This window comes from Filicampus tigris, chromosome 7 (assembly GCF_054856515.1).
Source record: "Filicampus tigris isolate MCC_2025a chromosome 7, RoL_Ftig_1.0, whole genome shotgun sequence".
In the NCBI taxonomy this organism is placed as follows: domain Eukaryota; kingdom Metazoa; phylum Chordata; class Actinopteri; order Syngnathiformes; family Syngnathidae; genus Filicampus; species Filicampus tigris.
The window spans coordinates 21,273,419-21,287,404 of record NC_141223.1 but is presented as its reverse complement, the minus strand read 5'-3'; the positions used below and the strand labels follow the sequence as shown (position 1 = coordinate 21,287,404).

At 40.3% G+C, this 13,986-nt stretch overlaps 2 protein-coding genes across 2 annotated transcripts; one reads left to right on the top strand and one right to left on the bottom strand.

The window, feature by feature from the left end:
- Positions 1–175: 175 nt before the first annotated feature.
- Positions 176–10,307, top strand: vps26b (VPS26, retromer complex component B). The gene is made up of 6 exons (XM_086035819.1): positions 176–832; positions 3,525–3,681; positions 3,888–4,052; positions 4,151–4,326; positions 5,345–5,487; positions 9,620–10,307. The coding sequence occupies exons 1-6, from the start codon at positions 610–612 to the stop codon at positions 9,791–9,793; spliced, it is 1,038 nt and encodes a 345-aa protein (XP_085891945.1). The 5' UTR covers positions 176–609; the 3' UTR covers positions 9,794–10,307.
- thyn1 (thymocyte nuclear protein 1) lies at positions 10,296–13,985 on the bottom strand. Its single transcript, XM_086035820.1, has 8 exons — positions 13,687–13,985; positions 12,789–12,840; positions 12,553–12,716; positions 12,411–12,479; positions 11,902–11,994; positions 11,723–11,818; positions 10,548–10,698; positions 10,296–10,474 (listed from the first exon to the last, which is right to left on the bottom strand). Exons 2-8 carry the CDS (start codon positions 12,829–12,831, stop codon positions 10,428–10,430), a joined length of 663 nt encoding a protein of 220 aa, XP_085891946.1. The 5' UTR covers positions 12,832–12,840; positions 13,687–13,985; the 3' UTR covers positions 10,296–10,427.
- Between the last annotated feature and the right edge of the window lies 1 nt (position 13,986).

Below are 13,986 nucleotides of genomic sequence, written 5' to 3'. Positions count from 1 at the left end.
CAGTTTTTTCCCCTCTCATCGTAAAACGTTGTGAACCTTGGACCCCGTGTAAAAGAGTAGAATCCTTAAATGTTTTGAACAAAATACTGTGCTCTTATACTGTAGCCATACTTCCGGTCTGCTAATAATATTGAATTTGGTCGCTCTTATTGTGTAGCCGTCCTTACCCGGAAGTAGTAGTGTCGACCCAGATGTCTTACATCCTGACTGTTTGACAACATTCGCTACATTCTCTTACCGAAACAAAACAACCATGTAATATTACGATACTCACGTCGCGAGCGTGTTTTGCGTAGCTAGGCAGAAACTGTGTATATTTTCAGCCAAAATTTAGGGTAGAAGAGAACAAGTACGTCTTTTTTCTTTCTTTCGCTCCCTTTTTTAATCGATGGACATTTTGTTTTCTGATGAGCCGCACGTAGCGTTATCGTTTCCCGCTCCGTCGCTACTGCAATTGGGCCGGACACTTCACGCGTTTGCATTACTATTAGTAGACTTCACGTCTACTATTTAAAAAGCGTGTCGCGGCACTCGGACGGAGGGAAATTTAACCTTCGGGCCTTGTACTGTAGCTGTATACGCGGGGGGGGGGGGGGAAAGGTGACAACAATGAGCTTCTTCAGTTTCGGACAAAGTGCGGAGATCGACGTGGTGCTCAACGACGCCGAGACGAGGAAGAAGGCAGAGCACAAGACGGAGGATGGCAAGAAGGACAAGTATTTCCTCTTCTACGACGGAGAGACCGTCAGCGGTAGAGTCAACGTCACGCTCAAGAGCCCCGGAAAGAGGCTGGAGCACCAGGGCATCAAGATTGAATTTGTCGGACAGATTGGTAAGGAATCAATCTCATGTAGAAGAGGAGAAACTCACCAGAAGACCTTGTGTAGCCTAAATCTTCCTATCTATCTATCTATCTATCTATCTATCTATCTATCTATCTATCTATCTATCTATCTATCTATCTATCCATCTACCCATCAATCTATCTACCCATCAATCTATCTATCTATCTATCTATCTATCTATCTATCTATCTATCTATCTATCTATCTATCTATCTATCTATCCATCTATCCATCTATTTATCTACCCATCAATCTATCTACCCATCAATCTACCCATCAATCTATCTATCTATCTATCTATCTATCTACCCATCAATCCAAGTTAATCAGAAAACCTCGTATAGCACACCCGGGTAAGATGCCCAACATCTACCCAACCTACCTACCTACCTACCTACCTACCTACCAACCTACTTGATTGAGTGTGACTGCGAACGCAGGCTATTTTCTGGGGATAGGGACAGAGCCCTGTTGCAAACAGCAAAAAAATGTGAATAATTGATGCACTCCAAAAGGAGTTTTTAATTGCATGGATGCTACAACATTGCAGAAAAGTGCAAAAAACAGATCATAAAGCATCAACACAATGCTTGTACACAATCATGACCTCATGTTACATATAGTATTCAGTAGTTAATTAAACACAATCCATGTGTTTGCTTGCATACTACCTAAATACCTGCATTAGCACAAACTGACATGAGATCACACATGCTCAAATGTGCACATGAGCACTTTACAAAAAAATGTGGTCATTAAATTCAGCCTTTCGCATTTTACACACAATGATAATTGGGAATACAGGCAATTTTTAAATGCAAAGTAGACTCCACAGGGCAGAAACAGTATCATATTTGACTGCAAGTGATGCATTCAAGGACTCTAAAATAGCAGATGGAAAAAAACATCAATTAAAACTACAACACAAAGATTCCACCAGATGGCGGCAAAGGAATCATTGTATTGCTTTGGCAATTGATGAGCTTGATTGATGAGCCTATGATATACTCAAAGAAAGAAGAAAAAAAACGGTATATTGGCATATTCGGGGATATGCAAGGGTTCACTATATGTCATACTTAAGATTTTCCTCTTAAGTGCTGCTCTGCTCAGACCATGTGCAGCACACCCTGCAGGCTGTCCTACCCACTATCTATCTACCAACTGTCCACCCAGCCAAAAACAACCACCTCAGACCAAAATAGCCAACTTCCTGTGTGTTTTTGTGCATGTGGTCTTCAGGCTTCTTTTTGTGGTTCAACTCACGATGTGCGTACCGATGTTCATGTTGCTAAGAGAAACTGGCTTTGTGGGCTGAATCTTCAAATTTCTGCTCCTACTACCGTACTTTGTTAGTAGGGATGAGAATTTCGACTAATTTGCCCTCCGACTAGTCTCAAATTTTATTTGCGACTAGTCTATAAGCAAGAAAACTTACAGTAGGGGCTATTTTAGCCCAAACATTCAGGACAGTTTGTTCATTTAAATGCTATTGATGTAACAACAACTGACTGAATAAAAGTGAACAATTGAAAGAGAAATATATTTCTGATACATTTGCCAATGTAATGCATGGCATTTATTATGAATAATGTAATGAGTAATGGTACCGACTCCCAGTCCAGCAGGGTCTCATTCGCCATATGTTAGGTGCATTATCATGCACACAGGCGACGGCTTTATTTTCTAGTGCCCACGTACCCATCACACTCCGCAGGAGAGCAGCCAAGTTTTCAGCTGTGTGTCTTTCCTCCAAGGCGCATGAAGCACACAGCTGCGGAGATGTCCTTCGTCCACATACGTTATACACGTTATAGTCATGTAAGATTCGGTGGCTATGGACATCCATCCGTCTGTAGTTATAGCATAGGCCACATAGCTGACGCGCTCAAACGCTCGTAGCATCTCCTCTTTCATTTGGTTATGGCTACTCTCGAGTTGGGACGTGATTGTTTTATGACTTGGCACCACGTACCTAGGCTCCATATACAGTATTAATTTTTCGAACCTTTTGCCCTCAACAAAAGAAAGCGGCAGCATATCTCGTCATTTTACAAATTAGTTGGGTAATCTTTGCTGTGTGATGAGCATCGCAGCGCCTGGCTGGAACAAATGCTCTCATGCTCGTCTGACTGGCCCCGCCGCCATCGACCTGCAGGTTCACATCGAGATTTACGTTGGATGTGGTTTCTCATCGCTCCGTGAGAGTGGTTGTAAGCGAGTTTATGCTTACAAAGCCTACAGACGACCTTGTTGTCATCTGCTGCATCAAAATACTGCCAAACGGTGCCGTTGTTTTTCGTTGTAGCTTCGACATCTTCAGAATGTACTTTTCTTCCCCAAACTTAGTGTCCCCGCCCCCTACTATGTGTGCGAGTGGGCGAGGAGGAGGGGAGCAATTCTCTCTCTTGGTGCTCAGCTGGTTTACAGAGGCCGAGGCAGAGGCGTGAGGAACAATTTGCGTGATACTAATGCAGCGTTTAACCGACTAGTAAAATACTAAACGTTAGATAAATCGTAGACGGTTAATCGGTTAAACGACTAGTCACGCACATCCCTATTTGTTAGTATGGAAAAAATATAGCTATTTGTTCATCCCAACTTTGCTTATTTCAAAAACAAGAAGCAATTTCAAGAGGAATACAAAGGGGTGTATATCATATCACTTTGTCTTTTCAGAGCTGTATTACGACCGAGGGAACCACCACGAGTTCGTGTCCCTGGTGAAAGACTTGGCCAGGCCCGGTGAGATGACCCAGTCGCAGACGTTTGACTTCGAGTTCACTCATGTGGAAAAGCCGTACGAGTCCTACACGGGCCAGAATGTCAAACTCAGGTAAACTTTGAGAAACCGTAGCGACCTGACTGTATTTTGGATGTAAGCACATAGTTTGTCCATATTTAAAATGGCATTTTTGTCATACAGTACATCTGGTTAGGAAATGTGTGGCCTCAGATTAGCACTGATGGAAAATTGTGGACCCCTCCATCATTTAAGGTGCCCATCCAAGACCTACTGTAAGTTCTACCCCTTTTGTGTAGGTACTTCCTGCGTGCAACTGTGATCCGAAGACTTAACGACATAAACAAAGAGTTGGACATTGTGGTACACACGCTGAGCACGTATCCCGAACTCAACTCCTCCATTAAAATGGAAGTCGGCATCGAGGACTGTCTCCACATTGAGTTTGAGTACAATAAATCCAAGTAAGACAACTAATACCTCTTTTGTGGAATTTGGGTCACAGTTCTTGAATTGGATCACCTTAGATTTTGTGTTCGCATACTACTTTCTCCTTTAATAGATACCACCTGAAAGATGTCATTGTGGGGAAAATCTACTTCCTGCTGGTGAGGATTAAGATAAAGCACATGGAGATCGACATTATTAAGCGGGAGACGACGGGCACAGGCCCCAGCGTGTACCATGAAAACGACACCATCGCCAAGTATGAGATTATGGATGGAGCACCAGTCAGGGGTAAAAAAAAACAAACAAAAAAACATTTTTCATCCACTATTATTATTATGAGTGTATTATTATTACTATAATTTTTAGTAAATACAGTGGAACCTCCCAAATTTAAAACAATCTGCTCCAGGATTTTTCAAGGCTCAAACCGTCCCCATCATGAAGCTTCTATTAATTGTGCAATGGTTTAATAAGGGTTGCAAAAGGGTGGAAAATTTCTGGTGAATTTGCGGAAAGTTTACGGTAAATTCCCATGGGAAATTAAGACGGGAATTTGGTAAATATTATATAAATGTAAAGGCTATGTTTTGTCATACACAAAAAGAAGAAAAAAAGTGCGTTCATTACAGTACAGTGGACCTCCATTTTTCACAGGGGAAAGGGACCTAGTCCTGCCGCGAATTGTAAAAATCTGGAAGTAATTGACACATCACCTGAAAGAGTTTGTAATTGCCTATAATATCACAAGACAACAAAGTACTACTTTTGTCTAAATGAAGCTCCTCAACTATCTTCAAAGTTTCCTTGACAACAACATGCCATCAAACGGCGTCAACCCAAGACTGTTATTACTGTGGGAAAGAGGAATGTTTGAATGCCATCATCTAGGTGTCCCTGCTCCAACACACCCGATTCAAATGATCATCTTATCAGCAAGATCTTCAGAAGCCGGATTACAATCCTGATCATTTGAATCAAGTGTGTTGGAGGAGGGAAACATTGAAAACAAAGTGGCACTTGACGACCAGATTTGGACACCCCTGATTTATGGTGTAATGTGTTTAAAAAAATTAAAAAGGAATAAATTCTGCTTAATTTAAAATAGCCCTGATAAAGAGTAAAGTAAAACTACATAACTGTAGTGTTGTCACAAAAAATGCAAAACTGCAAAAAAGTTTTTGCCTTTTGAGGTCACAGAATATTGAGGTTGAACTCTAAATTGTTCAAATCAAGGGGCACGCACCTTTGAAGATTTCATTGTGTCGGTTATGTGTTAGGGGTATTCAAATTGTGTGTGTGTTTTTAGGCGAATCCATCCCCATCCGGCTGTTCCTGGCTGGCTACGACTTGACTCCCACGATGCGAGACATCAACAAGAAGTTCTCGGTGCGCTACTACCTAAACCTGGTGCTGATCGACGAGGAGGAGAGACGCTACTTTAAACAGCAGGTGGCCATATGTATTTATCTTGTATGCATGTATCTTAAAGTAATACATTTCTGCTTCGGGGCACCCCGCAGTCTGACAAATGAGGAAAATGTTTTGCCATGCGATCATCAAGGGCTAAGATCAGCACTTCACTTGCCTGGCCGGGCAATTGGGTCACCGAACCCAATGCATTATTTATTTATTTATTACGCAGCACATGTGCAGTCCTCAACGGAGCTGATGTTGACAGCAGATGATGACTCGGTCGCTCATTGAAATTGGCAGCTATATCTGTCATCTGGGGGAGGCCTTTATTTGTACAAAGGCATACGGAGTGGTGTCTTGAGTTACCAGTTTAATTTGTTGCATGACCATGCTCAGGAGTGAAAAGACTCAAATCCAAAATCATCTTTAAACAAAAAGTGCAATGATTATATGAGGAAGGCATTAATCTATTTGGGAAATGTGGAACTTGGGCTAAAGCATTGGGAAAACTGGTCATTAACTAAAACAAGGGGAAGTGAAAATTAAACAAAAAAGAAGTTATCTTATTCATAAATATTTTTAACTGGATTTTCAGGATTTTATTCTACCAAGTATCGGAATCAATTAAAAAAAAAAAATCCATATCAGTTGGGCCCTAGTTTCATCAGACCATGCACATGCATGTAACCATGCACATGCATTTTCCTGCATGCATTTGGGATATTTCAAGTGGGGTTTTTTTTCTTCTTAGTAAAAATGGTATACCGTCTCTACCCCATAGGCCAGACATATGAAGATGAGAGATTGTTGTCACATGTACTGAACAGCCAACACTTGCCAGAAAATTCCGCAGCTCCTTACATGTTATCAGCCACTTGGCATCTTCTCTTCCCAGTCGTCTTTTCATTAATTTTGGAGGGACGCCCCGTTCTTAGTAATGCCACTGTTGTGCCATATTTTCTCACTGTCTTCACGTTGTTGTATTGTATATTTAATTTCTTGGAAATTGTTTTATATGCTTCTCCTGACTGACAACTTTGAACCGTGAGATCCCTCTCTTCTAACACATGGCTTGTGCTAGAAGATGTGACTTTAAACATGTCTGCAAAAACTTACTAGAACAGTTGTACTTTATTTTGGGGTTAATCAGATGCAGTTTTAAATAGTGGTACTGGCAGGTGAGTGATGGGTTAGGTTAATTCTGAACACAGCACTGTGATGAGTGATACACATTGTGAGTTATTTTGTACTTCTCTATTGAAAAAAATCAATTGAGTAGTACAGGACAGGTTATAAGATACAGTGGTGGAAAAAATAGAAATGATTTAGCTTGGTCTTGTTTTTTTACATCACAAATAAATACTTAAATACTCAAAGAGCCTCATTTGGCTGCCACTCATATATATATATATATATATATATATATATATATATATATATTTTTTTTTTATATGTTTATTTTGAAAAGATGACAAGTAAATGGTACATTTTTTTTGAAAAAATAAATACAAATGAACCATTCGGATTTTATTCTAAGAAATTACACCAGAATAAAAAATATACTAACAAAAAAGATCTCTTGATTTTGCAAATTGTTAAGACACTGAAATCTTTAAATACTCAGCAGCAACAGCCTATGACTATGACACATCTAAGTATTCAAGTTAAAGACAAGTTGTCATTACAGTACATATATACTAGGGATGTGCGCAACTAGTCGTTTAAGCGTCTACGATTTATTTAACGTTTAGTATTTTACTAGTCGGTTAAACGCTGCATTAGTATCACGCAAATTGTTCCTCACGCCTCTGCCTCGGCCTCTGTAAACAAGCTGAGCACCAAGAGAGAGAATTGCTTCCCTCCTCCCCGCCCACTCGCACACATAGTAGGGGGCGGGGACACTAAGTTTGGGGAAGAAAAGTACATTCTGAAGATGTCGAAGCTACCACGAAAAACAACGGCACCGTTTGGCAGTATTTTGATGCAGCAGATGACAACAAGGTCGTCTGTAGGCTTTGTAAGCATAAACTCGCTTACAACCACTCTCTCGGAGCGATAAGAAACCACATCCAAAGTAAATCTTGATGTGAACCTGCAGGTCGATGGCGGCGGGGCCAGTCAGACGAGCATGAGAGCATTTGTTCCAGCCAGGCGCTGCGATGCTCATCACACAGCAAAGATTAGCCAACTAATTTGTAAAATGACGAGATATGCTGCCGCTTTCTTTTGTTGAGGGCAAACGGTTAGAAAAATTAATTCTGTATATGGAGCCTAAGTGCGTGGTGCCAAGTCGCAAAACAATAACGCCCCAACTCGAGAGTAGCCATAACCAAATGAAAGAGGAGATGCTACGAGCGTTTGAGCGAGTCAGCCATGTGGCCAATGCTATAACTGCAGACGGATGGACGTCCATAGCCACAGAATCTTAGATGACTATAACGTGTATAACGTATGTGGACGAAGGACATCTCCGCAGCTGTGTGCTTCATGCGCCTTGGAGGAAAGACACACAGCTGAAAACTTGGCTGCTCTCCTGCGGAGTGTGATGGGTACGTGGGCACTAGAAAATAAAGCCGTCGCCTGTGTGCATGATAATGCACCTAACATATGGCGAATGAGACCCTGCTGGACTGGGAGTCGGTACCATTACTCATTACATTATTCATAATAAATGCCATGCATTACATTGGAAAATATTACAGAAATATATTTCTCTTTCAATTGTTCACTTTTATTCAGTCAGTTGTTGTTACATAAATAGCATTTAAATTAATAAACTGTCCTGAATGTTTGGGCTAAAATAGCCTCTACTGTAAATACACAAAACATTTGCATTTTAAACTTTGAATTCAATGTATTAAATTTAAAGTTTTCTTGCTTATTGACTAGTCGACAAGTCTCAAATTTTATTTGCAACTAGTCGGCGGGCAAATTAGTCAAAATTCCCATCCCTAATATGTACACTTTTTGTGATGAAAAAAAAATACATACAATAAGTTACAATTATTGCTAACTACATTAAAATTCTTTTTATCATGAAAAAAATACAATAACTTTAAAAAGTCTTCATGAAATTGTATACACTTTTTAGGCATTGAAATCTTTGGATGTTCAACAGCATAACGAATTGGGTTATCTGTGTCGTGGTCGGATTTGTGTGTTGCTGAGTTGTGATGTTTCCTTGGTTCATGAATGCATCGTACGGCAAGCAAGTGGAGCAGTGGAGAAAGAAGAGCGCGAGTAGTTGTACTTGGATTAATAAAAACGTGATAATTAAACTACGTCTGACGGCGTGTTCCTGGAAGACGCTACAATATGATAAATCTCGCTATTTAAGTTTGATGTTTTGGGCTAAAAAGACTGCTTGCTTCCTCTTCTCAGAAACATTCACTGTCGGATGATGCCGTGCATGTTAGACGTGCTAGCTGCAACATAGCCGCCGATCACATGTAACAATGTCGGCACACAACCTTCGGACATATCCAGGCACCTTTCCCCATCGGCGATGGGGAACAGGAAAGCCGAAATGTGGAGACCGCAGTGTAGCGGGGACCATTGAGCTGCGGCTCTTTTCTGGCTCTCTCTTTTGTGCGGCCACCCTCCTCTCACGCTCTGATCAGAAACGATACGCAAGGTGGACCGAACCGAACATGCCATACCGAAACGTATTAATACACCCACGTGTACCGTTATACCCCTACTATATATGTATTTGCAAATTAATGGCCAATTAAAATATGCATTTTACCTGGTTAACGTGATTTTTTTTTTTGCTCCTGTTGGCACCGAAACGATTTTAACCTGTCATCTGTGAGGCTACGCGAGCGATGTTTGTATTTAAGAGTTTATGTAGTGCGTAACATTAACTGTTCTATTTTCTTGAAACTTTTTTTTTTTCTTTCTTGGATTTATTCATGGTTTAACCTGCCAGCAGGCAAATAGCTCACTACATCTGACTCTGCGCCAGTCGTCACATTTCACGGCTGTGATGCTTATTTTGAGCAATAAAAAAATATATATACATAAAAACATTTTGTCTTATGTTACAAGTGCACCATCATTGTCAAATGAAAAAGCCACAGCAGAAATAATTAAAGAGCCGCGGATTGCTGACCCCTGCACTGCACTGCACCATCAGTATGTATCGAACTTGCCCTTGTGTTCCCAGGAGATCACGCTGTGGCGGAAAGGTGACGTGGTGAGGAAGAGCATGTCCCACCAGGCCGCCATCGCGTCCCAGCGCTACGAGGGCTCGGCCGCCTCGGAAAGCGCATTGGAGCAGTGCGCCAAGGAGGACAGTGGGTACGAGCCTCGCCTTCGACTGGACCGGGGGTCTCCGTGAGGTCATATCCGTCCGAGGGATGATGATTAAGAGAGACTGGACTGGGTTTAGCCCTCCTCGCTTTGTTGTTGGGCTTTTTTGTGTGTTTGTTTCTCAATGGGAGTCAAACAAAATCACTTCACGCATTATAATTCCTCTGAATTTCACGCTAATGCCATTCCGTGTGTACTCTTAATGCTTTAGTGGCTAACTGATTTAGAACTTTGAACAAGCAACATTCCAGTTATGAAGAACTCCGAAATGTGAAATGCACTCCAGTGTTGTCCAATGAGTGTGGATGTGTAAATAAGAGAGGTTTAGGTCAGCATTCCAGCGGCGTTACTTGGCCACAACATCCAAGTGTTTAGTTTGGTTAGACACGTGCGTGTCCCCTCCTGCCTCCAAACATGATTTGAAGTCTTTTTCAAGCAGAGAAGAGTTAAAGTAGAGCTATTTAGATCTTTTTGCAAAGCGCTTACAACTGATTCATTGTGCCCCAATTATCAAATAAATTGATGCCAAATGGGAGAAAAAAGTCAATTCTTTTTTATTGGGTTATTTATCTTTTCACCCCAATCATTTTACAATGAGCAAATATCACTATGATCTACTACATAAACTAAAGATATTTATTTCAGCCCATCACAGAGCACAGTCACAGCGGGTCTTGGTCCTCCAAGCTCAGAACAAAGTCAAATTCCTCTGCAGGGATGATAAATGAAAAACGTGTTTGCAACTTCGCTGATGCCAAATAGGAAATGATCTCGTCAATTACCAGTGGTGAGAGGCTGCACGGACAGCCTGGCCCTGGTGAAGAGCATGACGTCCTTCAGAGGGCCCCCCTTAGTCTTATGTTGCAGATGGTACTCTTTGAGCTCGGCCAGAGGAAGAAAACGCTTCAACATTCGTTGGTACTGGACGTCCACCTGAGAGCCGGGAACACCAGAAGCGTCATCCATCCTCACCTTTCACCCTCATTCCATTTGCACTAGGTATTCATACAAGAATGTTCTTATTTATTTTTAGGAGTGAGCCCAACATTGAAGACAAAAAACAAAAACAAATCCCTATTAGCCATCCTTAAAGAGGAGGTCAAATGAAAAAGGTTCTGTACAGAATGCTTTATGCAGCCCTACTAGTCTGACGGATTCTGATTAATAGTACACTTGTGGAATATGAATTAAGCAGCAAGATCCACCCGTTTTTATGCATCTCGCGGCGGACATTTTGCCACTTGTTGCCAACTGAAAGTTACATCAGAGTTGCTCAGGTAATGATCAATCACAGCTCACCAGTTTTCTGAGATTGGCCAAGTGATGTTCGCATGCTGAGCCGTGATTGGTCATTACCTGAGCCCTGAACAACTGATGTTACTTTCAGTCGACATCTGGCAAAATGGGCGCCCTTGATATAGATTAAAACCATTGGATTTTGATGCTTAATTAATATTAAACAAATATATTAATCAGAATCCATCTTTAGACTAGTTGCATGAAACATTTTACTTGGCTTCCCCTTTAATAAATATGAACTATTTTTTCATTATTATTTATAAACAGTGATTGTGAAACCATTAAAAATGTAAAAAAAAAAAAAAATTATAATCCTTTTATCATATTCAGATGTCTGTATCTGTCATTGCGCTTTTAGAATATATTTTATATCACTCACTGAAAAATTAGGTTTCAATTTTCATCAATGCTATGTTTATATCTAATAACTTATAACATCCAAAGCAACAAAAAAAAGATCTGATTCAGAGCCCCCAAAGGCCTCACTTTGAGGAAAATAATGTAAATCAGGTAGATCAGAAAATAAATAAAAATGTCAAAAAATTTCAAAATCCCATATGAGAGGATCTGAATTCTTTTCAATAAATGTTTAGAGTTTATTATTTTTTTATATTATTATTATTATTTCCAAATACTGTGTCGAAGAATGTCCTCTTACCATGCTCCACTTGGGTTTCTCTGGCTTACTGCGAGCATCATAATGAACATCTTTCTTATCAAACTGAGTGTGGTCCACATATGCTTCCTTCACTATCTGAACAAGGGGAGAAGAAACTCCACTCAATAAACATAATAGTCACCAAGTACAATGATATACATCCTAGCATGGGATCTTACTTTCATGATTCCTACTATGCCAGGTTCCTTGCAGTTGCTGTGGTAGAAGAAAGCCAACTGTCCCTCTTTCATTTGACACATGAAGTTACGTGCCTGGCCAAGACAGAGCAAGACTTGTGTGATAATAGTGCCATCTAAATAATTTTTAGCAGATAATGTATAGCATACAGCTGTACGTTTTTGTGTGCCATGGCCTATTGTAATTTGAGCTAAAAAAAATTTAATTCTTTTTTTTATTTACAAATTTATTACTTCAAGAGCTTTGGTATGTTCATGCAGCAACCTCTGTGTGCCTTTCTGCACTGCCAATTCCAAATAATGTCCAGTTGTTTTAATTAAGGGCTGACAATTTTAGAAGGTTTTTTAAAATCAGATTCATGTATTCACGGAAAAAAATAATCAACAGATTCGTCGATTATTTTAATAATGGGTTAGAATATTAAAATAATCATTAGTTGCAGGCTTGCAGCCCTCTTTTGATGACAAAAAGTCTCTTTTTGCGGCTCTACCTGGTAGTTGCGGACACCGTCCCAGCAGCTGGTCTGATTGGGCAAAGCTTTCAGATCTTCAATTCCAAACTGTAGATTCAATGATGATGATGATGATAAGATGCTTGCAAAGACACACTAAAGTAGTCATCTTGCACTGTACCTTGACGTCAATGCCGTTCTCAAAGCGGCTCTCTGGCTCAGATTTCATGAGCCAGCGACAATACTGCTTGGCGCTCGTCCCCTCTGAAAGCTCCGCAGAAGATGAAGCCTTCCTCTTGAGGCTCGGCTTTGGAGAAGAATCGACCTCTTCTTCAGCATCCCCGTCTGTGTTATGCGGATTGTACTTTTATACATACCAGACAAAATGTATGTACTTGACAAATTGCTTCAACCTACCTGAACTGATTTTTCTTTTCCCCACTTTCTTCTTTGGAGGCATTGCTTCCCTCTGTATTGAAAATCACTGTATAAAACTCTTACATGGACTACCATGTTCCTCAGCATAAAGTCAACATTTAGTGCAGGGGTAAGAGGGGACATTTTTATTTTATATTGGGCCTAATAAATCTATGACGTCTACAACCTCATTTTTAAAATACGAGTAATTGAGAGTCCAACTTTTAAGGTTTCTGATAACAGTTCCTTTGGTGGGTTTTTACAAAATTGCATGATGTATAAAATGGTGTCATGACCCGCATTTGACCCACCCACCATAGGTTCTCAAAACTTGATTTAAGTGGGTAATTATACAGGGTCAGGCAAAATGATCTGACAGATTTGTAGGTTAAATAAAAGGCAAATAAAGTAAAGAAACAAAATAGTGTTTTTATTTTCGAAAAGCACATATAATGCCATTCCGTTTCATTATGTTTTAAAAATTAAATCAGTGAAATGGGATCCATTATTGTCCACACTGTCGAAGGCGTTCACGAAAGTTGTCTATAAGTCGGCGGGTCATTTCACATGGAATGGCAGTAATTTATTGACGAATTGCATCTTTAAGTTGTTCAGTAGATCGAGGGCGATTAATGTAGATCTTTGAGTAAAAGATACAGCACTGGTAATATTGCTCTAATGCTGAAATGTGTTTAACACCTCAAATTAGCCCATGTCAATCCGTCTATTTTCTGAAAGATGTACAAAACATGCTTTTCCTTCATTCGTTTTGGCGTGAACAATCATAAATACGTCCAGGCAAACTATACAACGTAAGATTAAGGCTTAGCGGGTTTAAAAATTAGTAGTGGTAGGTAACTTGAGTACATAGCGGCGCTCAAAAGAATTGTAATCATACCTTTAAAGTCACTACTGTGTCACATCAACAAGCGGCCATTCAAACCCGCGCAAATCCGGAACGCGGGACGTCATCCGGGTGCAGCGCATGATTTCCTCACCGTTCATATACTACATTTTTATGTCATTTAATTGTATGATAAAGAATAAAAAACATAAATAAAATAAATACAAATGCGAAAGTAAATTGTAAAAATAAAATCAAGAAATAAAATCACCAGCGCGTCCCTTAGTGTTCTTCCAGAACTACACATCCCAGAAGCACCAGCGGGCGATGTGATTTAACGCTGATTGGGGGAGA

Bases quoted from the DNA above. Each gene is read 5' to 3' on its own strand.
- vps26b (XM_086035819.1), top strand. From the start codon at position 610: ATGAGCTTCTTCAGTTTCGGACAAAGTGCGGAGATCGACGTGGTGCTC. The intron at 3,682-3,887 runs GTAAACTTTGAG...CCTTTTGTGTAG, and splicing joins GGCCAGAATGTCAAACTCAG to GTACTTCCTGCGTGCAACTG. The intron at 5,488-9,619 runs GTGGCCATATGT...TTGTGTTCCCAG, and splicing joins GACGCTACTTTAAACAGCAG to GAGATCACGCTGTGGCGGAA.
- thyn1 (XM_086035820.1), bottom strand. From the start codon at position 12,831: ATGCCTCCAAAGAAGAAAGTGGGGAAAAGAAAAATCAGTTCAG. The intron at 12,480-12,552 runs GTACAGTGCAAG...TTGAATCTACAG, and splicing joins AGAACGGCATTGACGTCAAG to TTTGGAATTGAAGATCTGAA. The intron at 11,995-12,410 runs GTAGAGCCGCAA...TGTCTTGGCCAG, and splicing joins ACGGTGTCCGCAACTACCAG to GCACGTAACTTCATGTGTCA.